At 34.9% G+C, this 24,198-nt stretch overlaps 4 protein-coding genes across 4 annotated transcripts; 2 read left to right on the top strand and 2 right to left on the bottom strand.

Moving 5' to 3' along the window:
* The first annotated feature begins 4,003 nt into the window (after positions 1–4,003).
* LOC130995063 (hypersensitive-induced response protein 2-like) lies at positions 4,004–7,000 on the top strand. The gene is made up of 6 exons (XM_057920212.1): positions 4,004–4,134; positions 4,992–5,189; positions 5,387–5,507; positions 6,058–6,149; positions 6,245–6,341; positions 6,479–7,000. The coding sequence occupies exons 2-6, from the start codon at positions 5,001–5,003 to the stop codon at positions 6,838–6,840; spliced, it is 861 nt and encodes a 286-aa protein (XP_057776195.1). The 5' UTR covers positions 4,004–4,134; positions 4,992–5,000; the 3' UTR covers positions 6,841–7,000.
* Positions 7,001–8,823: 1,823 nt separating this feature from the next.
* LOC130995062 (uncharacterized) lies at positions 8,824–9,644 on the bottom strand. The gene is made up of 2 exons (XM_057920211.1): positions 9,130–9,644; positions 8,824–9,014 (listed from the first exon to the last, which is right to left on the bottom strand). Coding segments are annotated over exons 1-2 (333 nt in total). The 5' UTR covers positions 9,462–9,644; the 3' UTR covers positions 8,824–9,013.
* A 2,347-nt stretch (positions 9,645–11,991) lies between these two features.
* LOC130995061 (eukaryotic initiation factor 4A-2-like) lies at positions 11,992–15,124 on the bottom strand. The gene is made up of 5 exons (XM_057920210.1): positions 14,930–15,124; positions 13,873–13,942; positions 13,651–13,760; positions 13,042–13,472; positions 11,992–12,881 (listed from the first exon to the last, which is right to left on the bottom strand). The coding sequence occupies exons 2-5, from the start codon at positions 13,938–13,940 to the stop codon at positions 12,246–12,248; spliced, it is 1,245 nt and encodes a 414-aa protein (XP_057776193.1). The 5' UTR covers positions 13,941–13,942; positions 14,930–15,124; the 3' UTR covers positions 11,992–12,245.
* An 8,276-nt stretch (positions 15,125–23,400) lies between these two features.
* LOC130994471 (uncharacterized) lies at positions 23,401–23,952 on the top strand. Its single transcript, XM_057919514.1, has one exon. It carries the CDS (start codon positions 23,401–23,403, stop codon positions 23,950–23,952), a length of 552 nt encoding a protein of 183 aa, XP_057775497.1.
* The last annotated feature ends 246 nt before the right edge of the window (positions 23,953–24,198 follow it).

Genomic DNA, 24,198 nt, shown 5'->3' with positions numbered 1-24,198 from the left:
GTATGACCATAAAGAAGATTGAAAATCAAATTTTGGCCTATAATCTTCAAACCACAAAATCTGGCCATTAATTAGGCGGTATGCCTAATATACCATTTTTACTCGGCCGCTGGGGTGATTGCGCGACCATTGGAAGCTTATGGGTGAGGAAAAGCCAGCGCCCGCTACACATATGGCACTTATGTCACTATTAGTGCCATAAGTGCCAAGAGGGTCATTTTATTACTTGATTTTATTTTGGATTTCCGTTGGCACTTATGGCACTAATAGTGTCATAAGTGCCAAAAGGACCATTTTAAACACTTTCTCGTAGGGTTTAGATGTTCCATTTAGGATTTAGATTATTCATTTATGATTTCTTGATTCTATTGTTGTTGTTTCTATATTTGTATTGCGCGTATGACACTTATGGCACTAATAGTGCCAAAAGTGCCAATGAAAATTCAAAATAAAACCAAGTAAAATCTTGGCACTTATGGCACTAATAGTGCCATAAGTGCCTAACCCGACCCGGCATGCGACCCGCGTGTCTGATCCTTCCTGGTCTGCCTCATTAAGGGTAAAAACGTCTGAAATCAATAAAAATGGCCAAATTTTATGTTTTTTCAATGAGTGGCCATAAATTGTGTTTTATGCTTCATTTTGGATACTTCAAAATTTTACTCATTTTTTTCTTGTGTGACTAGCCTCATGTATATGAGTAGATCATGGGTCGACTTGACCCACTCTCTTGACCCGAAAGATAAATGCCATATGCCCTAGTGGATCCTTTCCCGACCCGCACGCTCGCCTAAATTAAAAATCCTAGTAGAATTCCTCCTCTCTACTCCATCTATGAGTTCCCATCGTCTCATCGGCTATGGAGAATGAGGCGTTGATGGTGACGGTGACCGTGGTGCCGAAGGAGGAGGTGAAGAAGCTATAAATGAAGGTCATCAATATCTCTTTGGTTAAGTGGAAAATTTGTTTGTTGAGTCTTTCTTGATATCCAACTTTTGTGAAGGTGAGAATCATTTTCATTTTTCAACCTTTCAATCACGAAGATTTACGGTGAATATATTATCTTGATGGATGAATGTAACACACAGATTCAAATCTTATGTACTCCCTCCATCTAGACCATCTTGAGTCAACTTTTTGGAACGCTATTTAAGAAATTAGTATTTAGTGTGTTAAGTGTCATAAATGAAAAAAAGTAAACAAAGATAAAAACTTTTAACATATATATAAAGAAATGTATCAAAATAGTTGAGACGACTAAAAAAGAAATACAAATCAAGATAGTTGGAACGTAACGGAGGGAGTAAGTTTTTAGTGCAATTACCTTTTATGTCCAATTTTAATTTATGCAATGATTTAAAATAGACATGGAAGAGATACATAAACACTGATACACATGTCTATATACATATTTATATATAGGGTTAAAGTACAAATGCACCCCTGAAGTCGGCACCCCTAGAGTGTATTACTCCCCAGACTCAACGTTGGCCCAAATAACTCCCCATAGCCCATATAAATACTACATTTAAGCCCACAACTTAACGGCCTGTTGACGTAGTTTTTTTTTTTTTTTTCTCCCTTACCCCATTCTCCTCACTAGACATGCTCGTCTCCTTCAACCTCTCCGCCAACTTCTTCGTCGTCAATGCCAACTCTTCTCTCCTGCAAATCCCCTACGCCATTAAGGAGCTCGAGCTCTCCTTCTCCGGCATCATCGGTCACATAACGAAAAAGATGTTCGCCAACTACCCCAACCTCGAGTACGTCAATCTAGCCTTCAACAACATCACCGGATTTCTGCCGGAGAATCTCTTCCTTCACATCGACAAGCTTAAATATCTCGATCTCTCCTACAACAACATCTCCGGCATGATATCCGAATTGAAGATCGAGAGGTGCAGTTCTCTGTCTCATCACTATCGTCGTCCTTCTCCAACTGCACCAGCCTCATGGAGCTGATTCTGCCGGAGAATTTTCTCTCCAGCGAAAATCGCTCCGCTTTCGGCGCGCTGAAAAGCCTACAAACCCTAGACCTCTCCCACAACCACCTTACCGATGGATCCCGTCGGAGCTCGACAACAAGTGTGCTTCCCTCGTCGACCTCAAGCTCTCGAAGAACAACATCACCGGATCGATCCCCGCCTCCTTCGCGTCGTGCTCGTCTCTCCAGACGCTCGATCTCTCCAACAACAACTTGACCGGACCTTTCCCGGATTCCATTCTCGAAAGGTTGTCATCTCTGGAGACCCTCCTGCTCAACGGCAACTTGATTTTCGGCGAATTTTCGGCGTCCAGTTCCTTCTGCAAGAACCTGAGGGTAGCGGAGTTCAGCTCCAACATTCCCCCGAACATATGCCCCGGCGCCGCTTCGCTCGAGGAATTAAGAAAATCTCGAGAATCTTGAGCAGCTCATTGCCTGGTACAACGGTTTGGAAGGGAGCATACCGCCGGAGTTAGCCAATTGCACTAGTTTGGTATGGTTAGACCTCAACAGCAACCAGTTGAGCGGCGAGATCCCACCGCAACTGGGGTGGCAACTCGGGCCAAAGGCGTTCACCAAAATTTTATCAAGAAACACATTAGTCTTTGTCCGAAACGGCGAAAAAAAAGAAATTTAAGAAACGACGTTAACGGGCTGTTAAGTTGTGGGCTTAAATGTAGTATTTATATGGGCTATGGGGAGTTATTTGGGCCAACGTTGAGTCTAGGGAGTAATACGCTCTAGGGGCGCCGACTTCAGGGGTGGATTTGTACTTTAACCCTTATATATATATATATATATATATATATATATATATATATATATATATATATATATATATATATATATATATATATATATATATATATATATAGGGTGTGGTTTTATTGAGAAGCTATAGATTGTTGAGAAGTTGAGAAGCAATCTAATAGATGAACATGTTAATATATTTTGATGAACATGGTAATTAGACCCAAAAAATTAATAAATTCTTTGAACATATCAAATATAACTGACGAACATATGAATCTATTTAATTTGTTAAAAAATACGCCATATCGCCAAGGATCGAACCCCAGATTAAACCCGCGTTCATAAAAATGTATTGACATGTTGATCTATTAGATTGCTTATCAACTTCTCAACAATATATAGCTTCTCAATTGAACCACTCCCTATATATATATATATATTTTCTTTGATAAAATACATATTTATATCTAAATATAGGAATTGTACATCTTCACACTGTGTGATGGAACGGTACGGTATACCTTATTAAATCGGCCATACCTTATACCTTACATTTACCTCCGGTATGGAGAAAATTCATACCTTTACCTTACCTTTACCTACGGTATACCTTAGTTCGGTATACCTTAAGTACGGTATGGAGAATATACAAAACCTTTACCGTACCTTTATTTCGGTATACCTTACCGAATTTCGGTATACCATACTTTCACGGTATACCGCACTTTAACGGTATACCAAAATAATCGGTATTACCGAAATCGATAAAATTCAATACGGTAAAAAATTGATAACTTATTTATTTAAAACATATTTAGATAATTTATAAATATTTTTAAAAATATAAACATAAAAATATATATTATATATTTTAAAACTATAGATTTTGATACGATATATACCGCGATTTTCGGTATATCAATATATACGGACAACTGCGGTATATCAGAATAAGGTATTGCACCTTATTATCGGTATTATACCGAATATTAAGGTATATCATTTTAAGGTATGATATCGCAACACCGGTATATACAGTATTATTCGGTATATGCCGGTATACCAGTAATACGGTATCATACCGTGTTCCGGTATATACCTTTAATACGGTATTTATTGATTTTTTCTGTATATACCGCGATAACTGGTATACCCCGATATCTGGAAAATCCATACCTTTACCTTATCTTAAATCTTCTGTACGGTATCATACCTTACCAAAAAAATCGGTATACCTTAAATTCGGTAATTTACGGTATTTTACGGTACGGAATACCGAGTTTTCGGTATATTTTTCCAGCCAATGTTTGTTCCCCTTTACTCTAACACAGCCTCAGTTCTCTCCAACCAGCAGCGCAGAACCCTTCCAAGTTTTTGAAGAATTTTCTGCCTAGAAGGTATTTTTGTGTTTACTGTTGCATGCTTCGGCGGCGTTCTCTTCTTCTTCTTCTTTTGCGATTTTATTTTTATTTGATTTTCATGAATCTCGTGAGGCTGCATCACTCGTGATGCTCTGTGTTTTCTTGTGAAATTGGTGATCACGATCTGTTTCTCTTCTTTTTGCTGCAAATTCGGCTCTGCTGAGCTGAAATTTGGGGACTTTTGCTATGTACGTAACAATAATCCCCAATTTCAGTTTATTCGTACTGGAATCACGCTGGGGTTTCTGATTCTTTTGTTTCAGTGAGAAATTTCTTTTATTTGCAACGCCTATTTGTATACTGTTAATTGATGTTCAGTTTCTACTTTCCATACTATCTTATTGTTGTTCATGAAATAAGATAGTAGTAAATATTATTTTGTTAATGTAATTCATGGTTACCATTAATCTTGTTGTTGTTCCTGAAATAGGATAGTAAATATTAGTACTTTTTTGGTTCATGTAATTCATGGTTATCATTAATCTTGAGCGTTAGGGTTATGAAAAATTGAAAGACACATTAGTTCTTAGTTCTCACTTTAAAAAGGGCCATTCTTGCCGGATCATAATTTTCGTTAAGATTGTGAGAATTTGATGTTGTTCAAGAACCTTTTCTGCAGTTTGTTATTGAATCTAGATATAAGTAAAGCTGTTATGGGAGTTTGTTTCTTGATTTGAATGTTTTAAGAATGGTGAAGCAAACATGGATTTGAGTTTTTATGATACACTTTTCTTTTTTGAGCTATTAATTGGCCACAAATTAAGATTATGGTGGCATGTGGTGCTCTTAATATGTATTTGCATGTAGAATTTCACAATTTAGGTTGCTTGCAGGTCTGAATAATGGGTCAAGCGCTCTGTTGTGTTCAAGTGGATCAGTCGACTGTTGGCATGAAAGAACAGTTTGGCAAGTATTGCGAAATTCTCGAGCCTGGCTGTCACTGTGTGCCTTGGTGTTTTGGGTACCAATTGGCTGGTACGCTATCACTGCGCGTGCAACAGCTAGATGTTCGTTGTGAAACAAAGACGAAGGTGTGTGTTCTCTTGTTGTAATGAGTTTCATTCAAAAGAGGGATACCAGTGATGCTAGGTTCAAACTTGTTGCTAATTGTCATACAACAACCACATTATCATCTTAGGAATATGTTGGTTCCAATTCTTACAAATGTTAAGAATGCTATTATCCTCTTCATTGTTTTAGTGTTTGATCGACCCTTTTGCTGTTTCAGGACAATGTGTTCGTTACTGTGGTTGCATCCATTCAATACCGGGCTGTGACAGAAAATGCAGCCGATGCCTTTTATAAGCTCTCCAACACTAAGGCTCAGATTCAAGCCTATGTTTTTGATGGTACATTGCTATTTTCGTATATATCTTGTGTTATTCTTTCTGGGATTTTAACTCCCGTGCATCAGTGAAAGCTTTGTTTACTTTGTTGTTCTTAGTTGTTCTCGTATCTTGCTAGATGACTTTTAGTCAATTGTAAGTAACAGAAAGGGCTTAGTTTCTCTCGTATCTTTCTAGATGACATTTAGTCGATTGGAAGTAACAGAAAGGGCTTGATTTTGAAATTGATTGATTTCTGTGTTCCATGAGTTATATAGCATGTAAGCCTACAATAAGTGTTTTAACAATTTATTTGTTCTGGTATTTGGTTTACTATGTTGTGTATTTTCCAAATTGTCCTATTTGTTATATGCATAGCTCCTTTATATCATTGAGTCAGTTTGAGTTATTTTGCAGCCTATTCAGCTCCTCTATAGCTTCTAGTAATCTTAGTAGTTTGGCTTTTGTTGATTCCATTGTTTGTTAAATTAGTCGGTCTCGATGATCTTATGCTAGTAGTTGCTAAACCTATTATCAAACAGGAGTATATGACCTTTGCTCTTTGTATTTTTAGTCATCAGAGCTAGCGTGCCGAGATTGGAATTGGATGCTGTTTTCGAGCAAAAGAACGACATAGCCAAAGCTGTGGAGCAAGAACTTGAAAAGGTGATCAATTTTGTTGACTGACAGCATAACCATTGGACTGCTACGTTCCCTTAGAATTTTTATTGAAACTTTTCGTGCATTTCCGGTTTCTGCAGGCTATGTCTGCTTATGGCTTTGAGATTGTCCAGACACTCATTGTCGATATAGAACCCGACGTCCATGTAAAGAGGGCTATGAATGAGATCAATGCAGGCAAGTGTGCTGAGTGAACTTTTTTCATTGTCTAAAACAGAGATGTTTTCTATCTTGCTTGGCTTCGTGTTGGCACACATCTCGTTTTCCTCACAGATGACGTGCTTAAAAAGTTTCGTGTAAAATCTTCTGAACAGCTTCTAGGATGAGGGTTGCTACTAACGAGAAGGCTGAAGCAGAGAAGATTCTGCAGATCAAGAAGGCCGAGGGAGAAGCCGAGTCCAAATACTTGTCGGGGCTTGGCATTGCCCGACAGCGCCAGGCAATCGTGGACGGGCTACGGGACAGTGTGCTTGCCTTCTCTGAGAACGTGCCCGGGACCACAGCAAAGGACGTGATGGACATGGTCCTCGTCACTCAATACTTTGACACGATGAAGGAGATCGGGGCCTCCTCGAAATCCAATGCCGTGTTTGTTCCACACGGCCCCGGTGCTGTCAAGGACGTCGCCTCACAGATCCGAGAGGGCCTTCTCCAGGCCGAGAGCATTCGTCACTGAGCTCTCGCTCGTGTCTCTGCTAATGATCTTAGGTGGAGGTTTGTTTCCACAGATTGCTATGAATTTTAAGATTTGGTATAGATTTTGATATGAATTCATTCAGTTTTATGGATAGAATAGGATATAGGTGGAATATATGATAGTGCCTGTTTTCTGCTAACAGCCCTTTTATAGTACTCCCTCCATACCGTTACTAACATCCCATTACCTTTACTAACATCTCATTACCTTTGAACACGAAGATTGAGAAAAATGTAGTTAGTGTATAAAGTTTGTCGGTTGAAGATATTTAAGGATTATTTCAAGTGAGTTGGCTCACTATTTATGACATTTTAAATGGTTAAATTTTTTTACTAAAAAAATATTATGAGACGTTACTACTTACTAGTGAGACATCCCAATATAGTAATTGAGATATTACTAATGAGACAAAATGAGTTACTTTTTCTTGGTTTTTGACAAGATTTATGAACATGTTACTCTTTGTCTTTTTCTTGTCTTTTTGCCTTTTGTGTTTAGTACTATATTTATGTGTTTAATCTTGTACGGTGACGTGTAATGGTGAAATGAAATACAATCGAATATTAAGACTTCTAATAGTTCGAGAATAAGCCCACGTTTAGTTGGGTGTTTTTAGAGGTTGGAAAAGTTGTTTGGTTTGAGTAATGACTTAACCATTACCCTTACTTAAGGGTAACTCAATCACTCAATTTGTTACCCCTCAAAATAGAGGGGAAACAAAATAAAGGAATTTCTTACTAATGATTTATTTTTATTGTTAAACCAAACACTCAATAAAAATAATAGTTATTGTTACCATTCTACTCTATGTAATTCCATTCCTTTTTCATTTTTCTACTTGAACCAAACGAGCAAGAATCAATTAATAGAATACATTTTATTTTGGCAACTAAATTTTAAAAATCTCTTTTTAACCTAAATTTTTCAAGACCTCAAATATTAATCAATTTCGATAGATTTCAATCTAAATTTTTTATTTTAAATATTACTCGATTCTACCACTTGATCAATATGCATACACAGAATATATTTTATTTCTAAGAAATCAACAATCTAACTTTGTAAGTATATAAGATGAAACAAATGAGTTGAATTCAATGGTTTATATGACCTTGAAATAAGCTTGATTCCAAACCAAATTCACCACATGAACTCAAAACCAAAACTAACAAAAACCTTAAATAGTTTAATTGAAAGTAAATTAGCTTGACATGATCGACAATGCAACCCTAAAACATAGCTCACTGAACCAAGCTGGCCCCGGGCCCATGGTGCGGTTAGCCCGAGCCAGTCGAACCGCCACGTGCACAATGCACCTAACCTTTCGATCACGAGGTCGTCCAACGGCCACCAAAATTAGGGTTATTCTTAAACTATAGCCCTAGTTTTGATTACATGGTGATCTTTTAGTTTGAATTAACAAATATAATACTGTATTAATCTTTATTGTCACCTAATAAGTCAAATCAAATTTCTAGCTAAATGAAGTTGATGTGCATCGCGGAAGCCGACCTGGTGTTGAAGGATTAAAATATGAATAAAGATGGTGTATACGTTAAAAATAATGACAGCGTTGCCAGATATCAGCTTCCTGCGATACACATCATCTTCAGTTGGTCGAAAATTTTAACTCGAATTATTAAATGAACAACGAAAATAAATAGATATTATATTTATACTCCATCCGTCCCACTGAAAGCACTTCTTTTGGGCACGAGATTTAAGGAGAATAAGATTGTAGTGTATAGGTGTGTAAATGTGTGTGGGGCCACATTGTTTGTAGTGTAAAATTATTACCAAAAAAAGAAATGCACCACTTTCGATGGGATAGCCCAAAAAAGAATACGCACCACTTTCAGTGGGACGGAGGGAGTAATATTTATAAATTCGAACTAAAAAAGTCATGATCGTGGAGCTATAATTTAAGAATAACCCCAAAACTAGTTTTAACCTTCATCAACATGAACAAAAATGGTCGCATATTTCACTCATACACACAATGTCTTAAAAGTCTATATGCAGTGCAGCAATTCACCTCAAGAATTCTTCTTGATTACATTACATCTTTCACTTCACACAATCAAAAGCTCTCTCTCTCTCTCATCAAACCAACAAATCTTGAAATCTCTCTCTCAGTTTCTCACACTCAACTTCTGCATCAACAACACCACCAAAAAAAACAGCTCATCAACAAAAAAAGAACCGAAAAAAAAAACATAAATAAATTCTTACATGAATTAAAAAAAAAGTAAATTACTAATTGATTACCAGAATCCATGAATGAGAAGATTGCATCTATCCTTAATCCATCGAAAACTCCTCCTAAAAGAGCCTTTGACTTTGCCTTCAACTGTGTAAGCCTTATAGCTCGCGACCCTCTTCTTCCTCTGAATCTCCGGATCGTTAAAGCTCCACGACTTCGATAGCGACGCGCCCATGCTCTTCCCCTTCTTCAGCTTCCGCGGCGGCGGCGGCGGCGCCGCCGTCTGGTAGTACGAAGTCGTGCTGTACGATCGGAAGTCGCCGGCGGATGGGGGCCGGTAATAAGGCTCTATTTGCATGTCGGAATCGCTGTACAAGTTTGATCTGTAATCCGCCATGGATTTTTTCTACTTTTTTTTTATGCTTTCTTGGATGCTTTAAACGGGAGAAAATGGGAAAATAGAGTTTTTTTTTTTGGAATTGTTTTTTTGGTTTTGTATTTTTAAAGAAGAAATCTGGTTAACTTAGACCAGTCAAACACGACTTCCCATTTCATATATTGACATTTCGTATTGTGTTATGTTTCGCATATTTGGTTTTTTTATTTTATTTTATATTATTATTTGTTTTGGATTAGTGTCTAATTTAGACAGCTAATTACGCTATGGATTGGGTGGGTTACTAATGAGCCCAAATTCACATGGGACGTGACGTGACTATGTATAAATCTGAATTAAAATTTTAGATATTATATTTATATTTATACTCATGGTCATGGATACTACGTATAAATCGAGTTGCAATTTTAGATATCATGCCCAATTAAGTAAGTGTAAATAATAAGAAAATGTAGCTCAAGTAAGATATTTCTCTTTTAACCAATAAATTAGGAGGTTTGAGTTATTTAGTATATATGAGTACGAGTGTTAATATGTGTATGTAATTCTAAAAAAACGTAATTGTACAACGAATATATATTTAGGGCATAATGTTTTTTCCTCTCTTATTTGAATTAACAAAATATTTCAAAAAATAATGGAATAAATCAAACAATCTAAAAAATATCTTGATATTCAATTTGCGATGAAATTTTGGGATCGAAATATGTGGCTTGAGTTGGTTTCTAGAAACCTCCACTAACAAGTTGTGTGTGTACTGATTCATAAAATAATTAGAACCAATAAAATCTGCTTTTTCATTCGTCCAAATTTCGGTTTGAAATTCTGATTTATCAGTGTCCGAGCAAATATTATTAATTCCCAAAAATCAGAAAAAATTGGTTGCTATATGACTAAGCACGATATATCAAATATCATATAGTACTCCCTCCTATTCAATTTATAAGTCGGTTTTAGGCTTTTTAATTATGTTCATTTTAATTGTCGTTTTCAACTTTGAAACCAAAAATGCCCTTATGTATTCAACTATTTCATTAATGAGGCAGTCTTGTGTGCTCCATGTAGCATCGTGCTCTATGACACTAACACTTGCATTAAATGACACTAACACTAATACTATCTTAAAATGACACCAACACTATTTTATTTTACAAATGATATTATCATGTTATATAAATAACACTGCTTGAAATGACACCAACACTATAAATAACATTGCTTGAAATGACATTAACATTATTTTGTTTTACAAATGACACTATCATGTTATATAAATAATACTGTCGCGAATAACACTATCCTGTTAGTGTCATTTAATGCAAGTGTTAGTATCATAGAGCACGGTGCTCCATGGAGCACACAAGAATTTGCGTTCATTAATTGGTCTAAAACAGATTTATTTCTAAATAGCTTTAATTATCATTAATTAAGGTTAATTTAGGTAATTTATTTATTAATTAATATATGTGCATGAGCTTAGGAAGACTTATAATTTGAATAGGAGAGAGTAATAGTTAAATGTGGTGTAATAATTTAGTAGCATAATTTAAGGGATGATATGCTAATTAAAGTAACTTTTTGGACAGGCTAATAATATTCCAATGTAGGAAAAAGGCAAGCGGCTTAGGGGAAAGAGCATTGGTTTGACTAATGAATTTAGTAATTGATGTTTCTAGGGAAAGGCATAGGTGTAATTAATACACGATATGATAGTAAGCCCATAATTAATTATGATCTCTCCCTCCTAGTACACGTAAATAATTCGTAATCATCTTCTTCATTCTCTCTATTTTATAAAGAAAGAGAATACCACAATTGTTATTTAGGGATAAAAAGAAAGAGAATACCACAATTGTTATTTAGGGATAAGTCCATAAAACAAATATAATTGACCAGTAATATTAGGTGAGAGAGTAGACATAGACCAATTCAAAATTTAAATAAATTATTTTCAAGATTTCAACCTTAGCACAGTTCACTGTCACACCATTGAGAGTGAAATAACACGAGTTACCTAACAAATAATTTCATTAAATAAAATTTGCAGCTTCAAAAGTGGTTTAAAAGTTTTAACTTCCTTCGGCCAAATTCAATAGAGGATGTAGTAATAAAATAGTAGTGAGAAAATCGCCTCAAAAAAAAAAAATAGTAGAGAAAAAATAACTTGTTTTTAGGATATATTTGTCAAGAAAATAAAAACAAATAAAGATATTTTTTTTAAAATGAGAAAAAATCTAATTATGTATGAACCACAATAAAATATGATATAAATAATGAGCTATATAAAATTATTAGTAACATATTGACTTTTTTTTATTTTAAGAAGTAACTTGCTGAACTAAAACATTCAAATAAGAAAATGTGAACGAAGGAAGAAAAGAAAAGCTACAAATTCGTTGCACAAGAAATTCATCCATGCACCATTAATGTTTCCACCGATATAAATATCCTAAGTAGAAACGAGATAAACATTTCACCTACTAAATAGAAGAAAAAATATCACACAAACGAAACGAAGCAAAAAATATTGAACTTAGAAATACTCAAATAAGAAAGCCAAATATCATCCAAATTTTTTTTGACAATTACAACACAAGACAAAAACCAAAAATTTTGTAGTAGTTTGGAGCTGCAATAACGTTGGGAGATGGAAGTCCCCTCCAAATAATGGCACTAAAAATCTCCCTTCCACGCGTTAAAAACTAACCTAGGAAAATAAGGGCATCATAAGTTACTCAGAAACAAAGGAAAATTAACCTCGGCGCCTCGATCCCTCTTTCTCTCCTAGAGAAGGTCAGCAACGTTGGCCGGGAGCTCCTCCACCGTGACGTTGTAGAACTTTTGTATGTCGAAGAGCATGCGCTCGTCGTCCTTGGTCACAAAGTTAATGGCGACACCCTTCCTCCCGAACCGCCCACTTCGTCCGATACGGTGGAGGTAGTTCTCCGGCTGGGTCGGCAGGTCGTAGTTGATGACCAGGGAGACCTGCTGCACGTCGATACCACGGGCCAGGAGATCCGTGGTGATGAGGACGCGGGAGGAGCCGGATCTGAACTCCCGCATGATGATGTCCCTCGTGTTCTGGTCCATGTCACCGTGGGTGGCGGAGACGGTGTGGTCGCGGCCGCGCATCTTGTCGGTCAGCCAGTCGACCTTGCGCCTCGTGTTGACGAAGATGACGCTCTGCGTGATGGCTAAGGTCTCGTAGAGATCGCAGAGGGTCTCGAGCTTCCATTCTTCCTTGTCCACATTAACATAGAACTGCTTAATACCCTCGAGGGTCAGCTCGTCACGCTTCACAAGGATACGCACAGGCTTGTTCATGAATTTCCTCGTGATCTCGAGGGCCTCCGGGGGCATAGTGGCAGAGAATACGCCAACTTGAATCTTGGGAGGCAGCAACTGGAAGATGTCGTAGATCTGATAGAACACATCACAGGTATTAGATAGAAATTAGTAACATAAGAAGTAAAACTTCACAATAAGTGGAAGCTGTGAGAAATTTGGTGTAACGTCGTTAACGACCAAGTAAATTCATGCAAGCAGCGACTAGATTAGAGCACAGAAAGCAAATGAGAACCTGATCCTTGAACCCTCTTGAGAGCATTTCATCAGCCTCGTCCAACACAAACATTTTGATGTAATCAGGGCGCAGAGACTGCCTTCGCAACATGTCAAACACACGTCCCGGAGTACCAACCACAACATGGACCCCACTGGACAGAATGCGCTGATCTTCACGCACACTGGTACCTCCAACGCAAGCATGAACTTTAACACCAAGATAGTCTCCCAATGCCCTCATCACCTTCTCAATTTGCTGGGCAAGCTCACGGGTAGGTGCCAGAACAAGAGCCTGGCATTCAACGATGTTGTAGTCTAGCTGCTGAAGAATCCCAGAGCAGAAAGTTGCAGTTTTCCCAGTTCCAGATTGGGCTTGTTGGATCACATCAAGCCCCTTGCAGAAGGGAACAATACCTCTCTGCTGAATTGCAGACGGCTTCTCAAAACCTTCAGAGAATTTTACAGTAAGAACACTTTAAGGAGAGAAGATGTCACATTGGATCTCTTACAACCAAGCAATAGAGAATGCGATTGATCTGAATAATTAAGTTTCATCATGCATAAACATCATATTCACATCAATAAGCAATCTAGTAAGTTCTTTTGAAGTTTTTTTTTCGAGTACCGTAGGCATAGATGCCTCTCAGAAGATTTTCCTGCAAGCCCATGGCATCAAAACTGTCATAGACCTCATCATAGCTTGTGAAGAATTCCTCACCACCTTCAGCTCCAAGTCTATAACCATTTATTTGAATGGTTAGAGAATACAGAGGAGCAACAAACAACGATACTAAAAATTTTCTGTGGAGCATTAGACAAGACAGAAACATGTGATAAGAAAACTAACAGCTCATTCATTTTTGTATCAAACTGGCGAGCATCGAATTGAGAACCTTCGGGTGCTAATCCAGCCATGACTGCCAGAAAAGACAAACATAAATAAGCAAAACGATAATTGTGCTATTAATATGCACAGAACAATATCAGTAATGCAAACCAAAGTGCACAGTTCAATTAAGAAAAACACAACATAATACTAATCAAAACTCCTCCTATCCATAACACCGTGATATAGCCAAACCTAATCCTAAACAACGGTAACTGTTAAAAAGCATATTTCATGTTCTAACACTAGCTGACAAAAATATCTAAATTAAAAGAGATTCGATATCACACAGGAAAAAACATCACAAATCACACTCCGTGGCGTTATGATGACTCCAAGAGAGAGCTCATGTCTGATTGTGAAAATATTCTACAAATATCCATACAAAATTGCACTAAACTACAATAAATATAACTCCAAAAATAAAAACTACAAATAGCATACTAACCAAAAGATTACATACTGTTCAACAATCTCAAATACATCAAAAAGAGGAAACCTCCTTCAGTTCACCGACAAAATAATTGAACTCAATGCAGCAGACTGGTATAGCAATACAGTAGCAGTACAAATCAAACCAGACAAAAAACTAAGAGCTACAACATAACTTACTGGATCAATTAAAAATGTACCAAATAAGCTAAAAAAACGAAGCTTATAAACCTACGAATCTCAAAAGGTAAAAATATTTCAGTTATCATTCACTAAAAGTTCCGAAGTGAAAAATGATGAGCAGGATGACAAAATCTCAGAAAAAATGAAATAAAAATCTTCAAACAAACAACACAAAAGCAGAACTAACAAGCAGATCTTCCAAATAAAATACACAAACGATTCAGATAAAGGCTGCAAAAGATGAAACAATGAGTTAAAAGTTAAAAAAACAAAAGCAATCCATCCCGATCAAAAACAATCGAGGCAGCTACACATCAACCTAATCCAACGAATACAGAAACACGAACCACGCGAACAACACACGAGCTTTCGAAGCGAGAAAATAAAGTTACGACGAAGTTACCTGAATCAGAAGAGAGATCTGAAGAGAGAGACGGTGATTTAGGTGTTGATTTTTGCGGCGACGAAGAGCCAAAACTCCTCGGATCTACGCCGCGAAGTTGAGGAAAGAGAGAGAGTGGTGTGTGTGTAAGAGAAAGAAAAAGAGTTTAGACGCTGCAAAGTCGCTGTATTTTTAGGGGTTTGGATTGAGTCTATAATCCTTCGCTTATTGACGCTTTTGCCCTTTTTAATAACGACGCCGTTTCGATCAATCAAATGTGTAGGGTGTGATCTATTGGGCCTATGAAATGAGCCCATAGTTAAATATTTTCTAGTGGGCCGAGATTGCATATTGATATCTTTTTGTGGGCTTCATATAGATTTTTTTTGGAGAGGGAAAATAAAAAATTATAAATCATATTTAATGTCATCTATTTACAATATGCATAAGGCAGATATAAAAAAAATAGTACGGCCTTAGTCCAGCAAAATTATATAATAATTACTTAATTTGACCTTGATGAGGAGTAAATCTTATCTTAACATTGATAATTCATTTAATTATTTATATAAAGCGTGAGATAGACGTTTTACTGTACACTGTAAATAAAATGTTGAATACCAGAGCTGAAGAAGTGTCGGGGACCAATGAACATGTGACATGGGATTCAAAGCTGTCGATATTATGGAACCATACAATAAGTCAATGGTGATGTCAACTCGATTGAACAATAGTACGACATAGCTACAGTGGAGAGAAGAGGACGAGGTCAGAGATGAGGTCGTGCTTTTGGGGGAGGGGGGAGAGGAGATACAATTGTTTAAAGGATTGTTGACGAATATAAGGGATAAGAGATGAATCATTAAAGGTCAATAACATAAGGTCAGTGCTGGTGAAGATTCTGATCACAACACATATGACAAAATTTGCTAATTAGTTACTAACAATATATTCAGTAAAAGTGAGCGAGATTTGAACGTTGCATGTAGCGTACGTGAGTTTTTGAGAGATTTGCTACTTTAACCCTTATGTATTTTCTCTATAAATAGGGAAGCTCTCACATTTTATAATTTAATAATTTTAATACATATTTTTAAAGTTTGTATGTAAAACAATAATGTGTTGAAAATTTAATACATATATGCAATTAAGTCTTTTATTTATTGTAGATTGAATTATATGCTTTCATTATATTTAAATTGATCTTTTAAACTTTTTACTCACTAATCCGTAGGCTTCACCAAATAATAGGAGGATTGGCGAATTTGGCTCAGTTACTTATTAGCATTGTTGCTGTTAAATAATTCGAACATAGTTTATTTATATACATAATAAGTCAATTTACCAAAATATCCCTATTTTTCACCAAATTTCAGTAGGGAGGATATGATAAATTGATAATGTTGATTATCAATTTATCATGACGAATGGTGAATTGAATTGTGTAATAGTTACTCACTAAATTAATGAATGCATTGAATTGTGTAATAGTTACTCACTAAATTAATGAATGCATAATGAAATCCCTATTGTTTACAATGATATATATAGTTGCTTGTGTATATAATAAGTTTGATCATTGAAATTGTGGATAAAGAGCAGAGGATATGTGTACACTAATATCTAATGTTAGCAGCTTACACATATGATATGAATATTTGCTTGTGCATATAATAAGTTTGATTATTTGGCCAATAACGCCTAGTTCAAGTAGTAAAGTTGAGACACTCAAATACTTTTATTTGTAAGAGATTTTGAATTTAATTCCGTCTGCATGTGATTGATTTTTCTACCTTTGTGTGGATAATGGTCCTGTATGCGTGCGGTTATTTTTCACCTTTGTGTGGTGTAGATGTTTCGCACGCAGGTTTCACATGCGTGCAGTTATTTTTTATTTATTTTCCACCTTTATGTGGTGTGAGGTCCCGCACGTAGATCCCGCCTACATACGATTATTTAATTTCCACATTTATGTGGTGTAGTGATCCCATTTGTATGCGATTAACTTTTTCTTTTTTATATGCGATTAACTTATTTGATTATATAATACTCCCTCCGTCACACGAATCTTGACATGTTTGATTTCAGCACGAGAATTAAGGAGTTGTAAATTAGTGTTTTAAGTGTGTAGGTAATAAAGTATAAAAATGATAAAGTAGGAGAAAGAAGGTGATAAAGTGATAAAGTAGGAGAAAGAAAGATAATTAAGAACCTTTATTGTTTGGGTAAATATCATATTAAACCTTGAACTATATCCGTTTTATCAAAAATACCCTGAAACTTTTGAAATGCTCTCAAAACCCTCAAAGTATCAGGGTTTTATCAAATATACCCCGCATCTCTTTTCCGGCCACCAGAAAAGTGACGTGGCTCGCCGGATGCCACAGTGTAATTTAAATTATATTTCTTTTAATCCATATCATTTTTTTATTCTCTTTTTTAATCCATGTCATTTTATAAATGAAAATCCATCATGGAAATTAAAATCTATTCAACCCAAAATAATTGAAATTCACGGTGGTTGTCTATCCGGCCACACCACCGCCGCCGCGTCAAGGAGACTGGGCACTACCGCCGGCGAGGAGGCTAGAGTCTACTCCGTCGGCTACTTGCAGACTCGTCGCAATGAGTTTGCAATTGTGAAGATGCAATTTTTCCTCTGTTTTCCAATTAGATTAGAATTTGCAATTTTCTTCTTTTTGTAGAGCAGTAGCTAGAGATTAGATTATAATATTGTGAAATCGTGAGTGGAGGGGTAGCCGATTTGTGAAATTGTGAGTGTAGGGGCGCCCTAATTGAAATTCAATTATTTTGGGTTGAATAGATTTTAATTTCCATGATGGATTTTCATTTATAAAATGACATGGATTAAAAAAAAGAATAAAAAAATAATATGGATTAAAAGAAATATAATTTAAATTACACTGTGGCATCCGGCGAGCCACGTCACTTTTCTGGTGGCCGAAAAAGAGATGCGGGGTATATTTGATAAAACCCTGATACTTTGAGGGTTTTGAGAGCATTTCAAAAGTTTCAGGGTATTTTTGATAAAACGGATATAGTTCAAGGTTTAATATGATATTTACCCTTATTGTTTAGCTAATTATTACTATATTTAGAAACGTGTCAAGATTCATGGGATGACTAAAAAAATATGTGTCAAGATTCGTAGGACGGAGGAAGTAAATATCTCATGTAATTTTATCAAAAAAAAATGATCATTTTAGTGGTCATGGCTCGAGAAGAACGACATCAGGACTAATTAGTAATTTAGTTCATTTTAATTATTGATGACCAAATAAAAAAAATTATGGATGAGATAGTAAAATGAGATTTCTGAATATAATCACAAAAAGATAAAAATTAAAATGGCCAACTGGAAAAAATCTGGGCTACAAGTTATTTTCTCCGTCCCACGAATCTTGACATGTTTGGTTTCGGCACGAGAATTAAAGAGTTGTACATTAGTGTTTTAACTGTGTAGATAATAAAGTATAATAAAAGTGATAAATTAGGAGAAATAAGGTGATAAAGTAGGAGAGAGAATATAATAAAATGATAAAGTAGAAGAGAGAATGTGATAAAGTAGAAGAGAGAAGATAATAAATTGTTATATTTAGAAACATGTCAAAATTCGTGGGACGACCCAAAAAAAAAACGTGTCAAGATTCGTGGGACATGAGGATTACTAATTTAGGCCAAATTTGTTTGATATGGGCTGCAATTATTTGTTTTGGGCCTTTTCCGATCCAAGAGAAAGTAATGGTTACTGTATTTATGGTGTGGAGTGAACTATTCGATTTTAATTTTGATGCATTATTTTTATTTTATTTTTTACCTGAAAACCAGATTCAATACGCCAAAATTATGTGCACAAATAATTTTATTATTTTATTTAAAAATTAAGATTCTAACTTTTTAAAAATTACTATTATTCTATTTGAAAAATAAAAAAATCACAAAACAAAAAAAAAGCTAAATCATTTTCTATTTTAAAAAATTAAGCGAATCATATTTTTTTTTCTATCTGATTAGTTTATGACTACCCATAGTGTGGCTGCATAACATCACTCTTCATTAAATCATTTTATCTAATTTATTAAAAAAAATGTTTGAAAATAATTTTTTTTAAAAAAACATTATCACTCTACTACTATATCAACCCACGTACATTGATAGGTAACTTTATAATGACTGATCCTCATGAACTAGTGGTGGCGGTTGGAGTTAATTGAATATTTAGGAATAATTTACTCCCCCGTCAATGTTAAAGAGTCCCACTTACCCTTTTTTCCTACCAAAAAAAGTCTCTTTTAAGTTTTTGAACCATCACATCATATATTTTCTTCAATATTTAACTATAAGTTGCACTTTTATTTTATTTTCTTAACTAATACTGTACTTGTATTCTATTTTTTTGTATTAACATTATTCATATAAATTGTACATTTATTCTACTTATAATAATTTTAAGGGAAAATTGCATATAAATACACAAACTTTGCTCAAAATCCATATTTGACGTGAAGTTAGAATTTTACAATTAAATACACCAACTTTGTAAGTTGTTTAATTTTGACGCCGATTTCATTTCCGATGATCGGAAAAAATGACGTGAAATTAGGATTTCATTTCATTCTGTGTTGTTATTTGTCCGACGAACTAAAAGGCGTGTGTCGACGAGCCAGGTAGGAGCTACGTCATTTTAGAATTTGGGAAAAATGAAATCGACGTTAAAATTGAACAACTTACAAAGTTGGTGTATTTAATTATAAAATCCTAACTTCAAGTCAAATATGAATTTTGAGCAAAATTTGTGTATTTACATGCAATTTTCCCTAACTTCAACAATTTTATTAAAATTTGTGTTCACCCTTAAATATGAATTTTGAGCAAAATTTGTGTATTTACTTGTAATTTTCCCTAATTTTAATAATTTTATTAAAATTTGTGTTCACACTTAAACGGGATTCTATTTCGTAGACGGATCGAGTAATAAATTAGGAGGAGGCACATCACACCACATGTGAGGATTTGTGTTATGAGTGCATCCACGTTTTTGGACAACATTGGCATCGCCGAAAGTGTTAGAAACTGATCAGAATTTGGATTAGGAGGAAAGATACTAAAAGAGTTTTAGTTGATTTTGTTTTAAAAATACATATCTTCGTTTATTTTCATGAGAATAATAGGGATTTTCGTATCTTTTTTTGGATATATATCTTCAACATTAGATTCCGATCAATCATGAAACCAAGTGGTAGGGCGCCGGACGTAGCCGCCCAATTTTTCCTGTCTCTCTCGTATTGTCAAGATTTTGTCCCTTGATAGTGACTAATCTGTAGATGATGTGTGTGTTTTTGGATACTTACATGACTCATATGTATATATCAATTCAAAATCGAATATATAGGGTTGGAAAAATGATAATGATCAATTTGGAGAGAATTGGAAATAACGAATAAATCAATATAAACGAATAAATTGCTTATAGTGCATGAATAATCATAATTCAATTAATGTCGTGAATTTTTGTCCCCTCGATGATTTGGACTCGAGTTTGAATACCTATTCTTACATTATAAAAAGTCTATTCGCAGATAGTTTATTAATTTATTTGTTATCAGTTCTCACTCTTGCAAAAAATAGACTTTTCATTTTCAGTGGGTCAATTTCTCTCTCTTAAAATAGCATTTTTAAGATACTCTATCCGTCCCACGAATCTTGACATGTTTTTCTTTTTGGGTCGTCTCATGAATCTTGACACATTTCCAAATAAGGTAATAATTATTATATTCTTCGTGATACTTTATCACCTTTATTACATTATCTCTTCTACTTTATCACTTTTATACACTTTATTAATTACACACTTAAAACGTTAATCTACAATTCCTTAATTCTCGTGTCGAAACTAACCGTGTCAAGATTCGTGGGACGGAGGAAATAAAATTTTGTTTTTTAAAAAAATGCATAGAGTCATGTCTTTATATTCTTTCAATGTATTTATTGTTTAATTAATAGAATGAGAACAACTATTTATTATACTAGATGACTCAGTTCTAATTTTAAGTTTATTAAAATTCTACTTGAACATAAAATAAACTGTACATAATAGTAAAAAAAAATGGTCTGAGGGCTTTCACCCCCGCAGCTCCGTACAAATACTTTCGAACACCATACTTCAACAAATTAATTCACTCATATTATATAGGCATTGAGGATGAAATTATTGTTCAAATCATATCACTAATCAATTTTTTTTTTTTTTGAGATATCACTTTTCTAAACTATTTCATTTCAATCTCAGGGCACACTTAGCGTCGTTTTGTGCGTGAATGCACGCTAGATACTTTCCAGTAATTACAATATTTTATATTTATTTATTTTGTTAGAAATAAGAAAATAACATTATTATTACTAAAATCATTTAATCGTTTTTATATATAAAAAAAATAAAAATTATTGGATAATATATGGCACAGTAATCTGCTAGTACAGAAACTACTACTTTCGTAAAAGTAAAATTGACGAAAAGGAGCATTGAGTCGTACAGACTGCTAGAAGAGGAATGTGGCGGGACCCACCGTGCCACGTGGGCCAAGTGGCGACTCCCATTAAGGGAAAGTTTACTTTTGTTGTACCCACACCCACTCATCATTGAGTCAACAAGGAAAATAAAGTACAATTATACGCACTAATCAATCTTAATTACTTTAATTAACTACGCTTCATTAATTGGCTAATTGCAACAGCGCCTCATGTGTTCACGACTTAACCACCAACTACTGTTCATCATGCAGCCCTCGTTGTTCCTATCACTCCAACAGTTTGAATAATCCAACAAATATTAATTAAACCATGCTTTATACAAATGAGATTTAATTTATTGTGCAAAATGTTGATTCGCCATAAAATATTATGATTTCTTTTTATAAAAAAATATAATTATTCTATCCTAATAATAACGTCTCAAATTTTCTTTTTGGGCATCCTATTTATAATGTCTCGATCAAAAAATAATAATTTATTTTATCTACTCTCTATGTATCTTCTCATTTATGTATCCATCTCTCACTTTTTCATTGCTATATGTATCTCTCTTGCTCAGTTACTTTATTTATCTCTTAATTTATCTATATTTTGTTAATTTGTGTGGGGACGCTATTATTGGGACACGAGGAGTACAAATTTTGTCAGTTACAAATTTTGTCAGTTATAATTTTTTTAAAATTTAAAGATTAAAAATTATTCATGTTTGAGACGCCTTTAAATTTTTTAGTATTGTTCCTCGTCTAAATATGTATCGAGATAGTCATAAGATATAGCACTAGTATTTAGCCTTTCCTTTTGTTTTATTTGTTCATATCAGAATTGATCACCTACCCACCGTGGGCAAGCATAACGTGCCCACCACTGATGTGACAATTTTAATTGGGAAAGATAACTAATAAATCTTACTCTAATTAAAATTATCTTACTATAATTACAATTGCCACATCATAGTGGACACGTTATACATGCCCACGGTGGGTAGGTGATCGGTTCTGTTGTTCATATATATATATATATACACTACCCATTGAAGCATGATGTCACTTGCGGTTAAAATAGTTCACTGGAAACAATTCTTCATTCAAATATCATTGTCCACCTACCTTATATAAATACCTATGGAATGAATACTTGATGCATTCTGGCAATTATACAACAAAGGAGTTATTGGTCCATAAACACATTAATTTTGGATCAATTTTAATTTTTAACATTAACTTTAAAAAAATATCAAAATAAATATCAATTTATTGATCGGAATAATTTTAACACAAATTTTATTTATGACAACATTAAAGTTGATTTGGATGAATTAACTCTTCAAATTAATTAAACGAATTAAACTTAAACATATATACCTTTAAAAAATTTATATTTGAAATTACTTTAGCAGCAAATAGAATGAAATTTCATACCTTTCATATTGAGCAGCAATAGTAGCCTCATCCAATAATCGCAACTAACCTCAATGTCGACATCTCAACTTGATATCTCCCAAATTGAACAGAGAAGTATTTGGTTTTTTTAAGGAAACGACGATGCTGAGATGATGTATCCACGATGTCGTTTTTGTAAACGTTCGATTTGTCCGCATCGACAATTCGACGTGCCACATCCGTTCAATTTGAATGAATATCAAATTCGTGTTGAAATTACTGCAATCAATAAGTTGATTTATTTTTTTAATATTTTAAAAATTTTGTGTTAAAATTTAAAATTTAAAATTTTATGTGTTTAGTAACCCTATAATATATTATATGCTTGTACTTCAAATTTAAGATAAATAGAAAACCAAGTGGCTTTTGATGGGAAAGAAACCATCAAACCAATGAATAATGACTTACCTCATATTTGGAACATGACATTTGAGTTAGCATTAGTTTTAATTATAAAATGAGATGAGAATGTACACAATCCTTCACAATAGCCGGCAATCCATGGAGACCACCCCGACTGCTCTTAAGGACATATGGCATAAGTGCATTCCCTGCAAAGTGTCCTCATTTGTTTGGAAAGCTCTTCAAGATAGAATTCTAACGAGAGAGAACCTATTGAAGAGAGGAACTTATCTCGAGAATAATTGCTACAGCTGTCCCCTTTGTCCTACTCCCTTTGAGTCTACTGACCATATTATGATCTCGTGCGCTTACTCGAACCAGGTTTGGAAGGCCATCTATAAATGGCTGAATTTCAGCCATATCTCCCAGTCATCCATACTGGATCACTTCTTTGAATTTGTTGAGAAAGGAGGGAATAAGGTTGGAAAAGCAATTTGCACCATGATTTGGCAATGTGCTTGTTGGAAGATTTGGAAAATCAGAAATGCGAAAGTGTTCAAGGATGAAAGCCCTAATAGTTCTAGAACGGTGGATGAAATCATTTTCTGCACGTGGAGATGGTTAAAAGCCAGGAACCCAAATCATTTTTATTACTCTTCCTTTGAGTGGATGATGGATCCTGTTAGCTGCTTTCCGGCAAAAATCGCTTGAGTCTTGTTCGTTTTTTGGGTGAAGTTTTCGGGTTGGTGTTTCTTTGTTTTTCCTTGCGTTTTGAGATTGGTGTGCTGTTTTGGGCCTGTATCTGTACTCTACTTCTTGGGGATGAGTACCGCTGGTACTCTCCCACATTTGTGTTTCTTAATGAATTTATTTACTTTTCAAAAAAAAAAAATGAGATGAGAATAAGGAATATGACAATATGTGTGAATGAGAAAAGTATTGTCACACTCCCGCAAA

The sequence above is a fragment of the Salvia miltiorrhiza genome, chromosome 7 (assembly GCF_028751815.1).
Source record: "Salvia miltiorrhiza cultivar Shanhuang (shh) chromosome 7, IMPLAD_Smil_shh, whole genome shotgun sequence".
NCBI classification, from domain to species: Eukaryota; Viridiplantae; Streptophyta; class Magnoliopsida; order Lamiales; family Lamiaceae; genus Salvia; species Salvia miltiorrhiza.
The sequence above is the reverse complement of the archived record's forward strand: the minus strand, read 5'-3'. Positions and strand labels throughout refer to the sequence as shown.

Excerpts from the sequence above, each read along its gene's own strand:
- LOC130995063 (XM_057920212.1), top strand. The coding sequence starts at position 5,001 with ATGGGTCAAGCGCTCTGTTGTGTTCAAGTGGATCAGTCGACTGTTGGC. Across the intron at positions 6,150-6,244 it reads TGGAGCAAGAACTTGAAAAG|GCTATGTCTGCTTATGGCTT; the intron begins GTGATCAATTTT and ends CGGTTTCTGCAG. Across the intron at positions 6,342-6,478 it reads TATGAATGAGATCAATGCAG|CTTCTAGGATGAGGGTTGCT; the intron begins GCAAGTGTGCTG and ends TCTTCTGAACAG.
- LOC130995062 (XM_057920211.1), bottom strand. The coding sequence starts at position 9,461 with ATGGCGGATTACAGATCAAACTTGTACAGCGATTCCGACATGCAAATA.
- LOC130995061 (XM_057920210.1), bottom strand. The coding sequence starts at position 13,940 with ATGGCTGGATTAGCACCCGAAGGTTCTCAATTCGATGCTCGCCAGTTT. Across the intron at positions 13,473-13,650 it reads GAGAGGCATCTATGCCTACG|GTTTTGAGAAGCCGTCTGCA; the intron begins GTACTCGAAAAA and ends AATTCTCTGAAG. Across the intron at positions 12,882-13,041 it reads CAAGAGGGTTCAAGGATCAG|ATCTACGACATCTTCCAGTT; the intron begins GTTCTCATTTGC and ends GTGTTCTATCAG.
- LOC130994471 (XM_057919514.1), top strand. The coding sequence starts at position 23,401 with ATGGAGACCACCCCGACTGCTCTTAAGGACATATGGCATAAGTGCATT.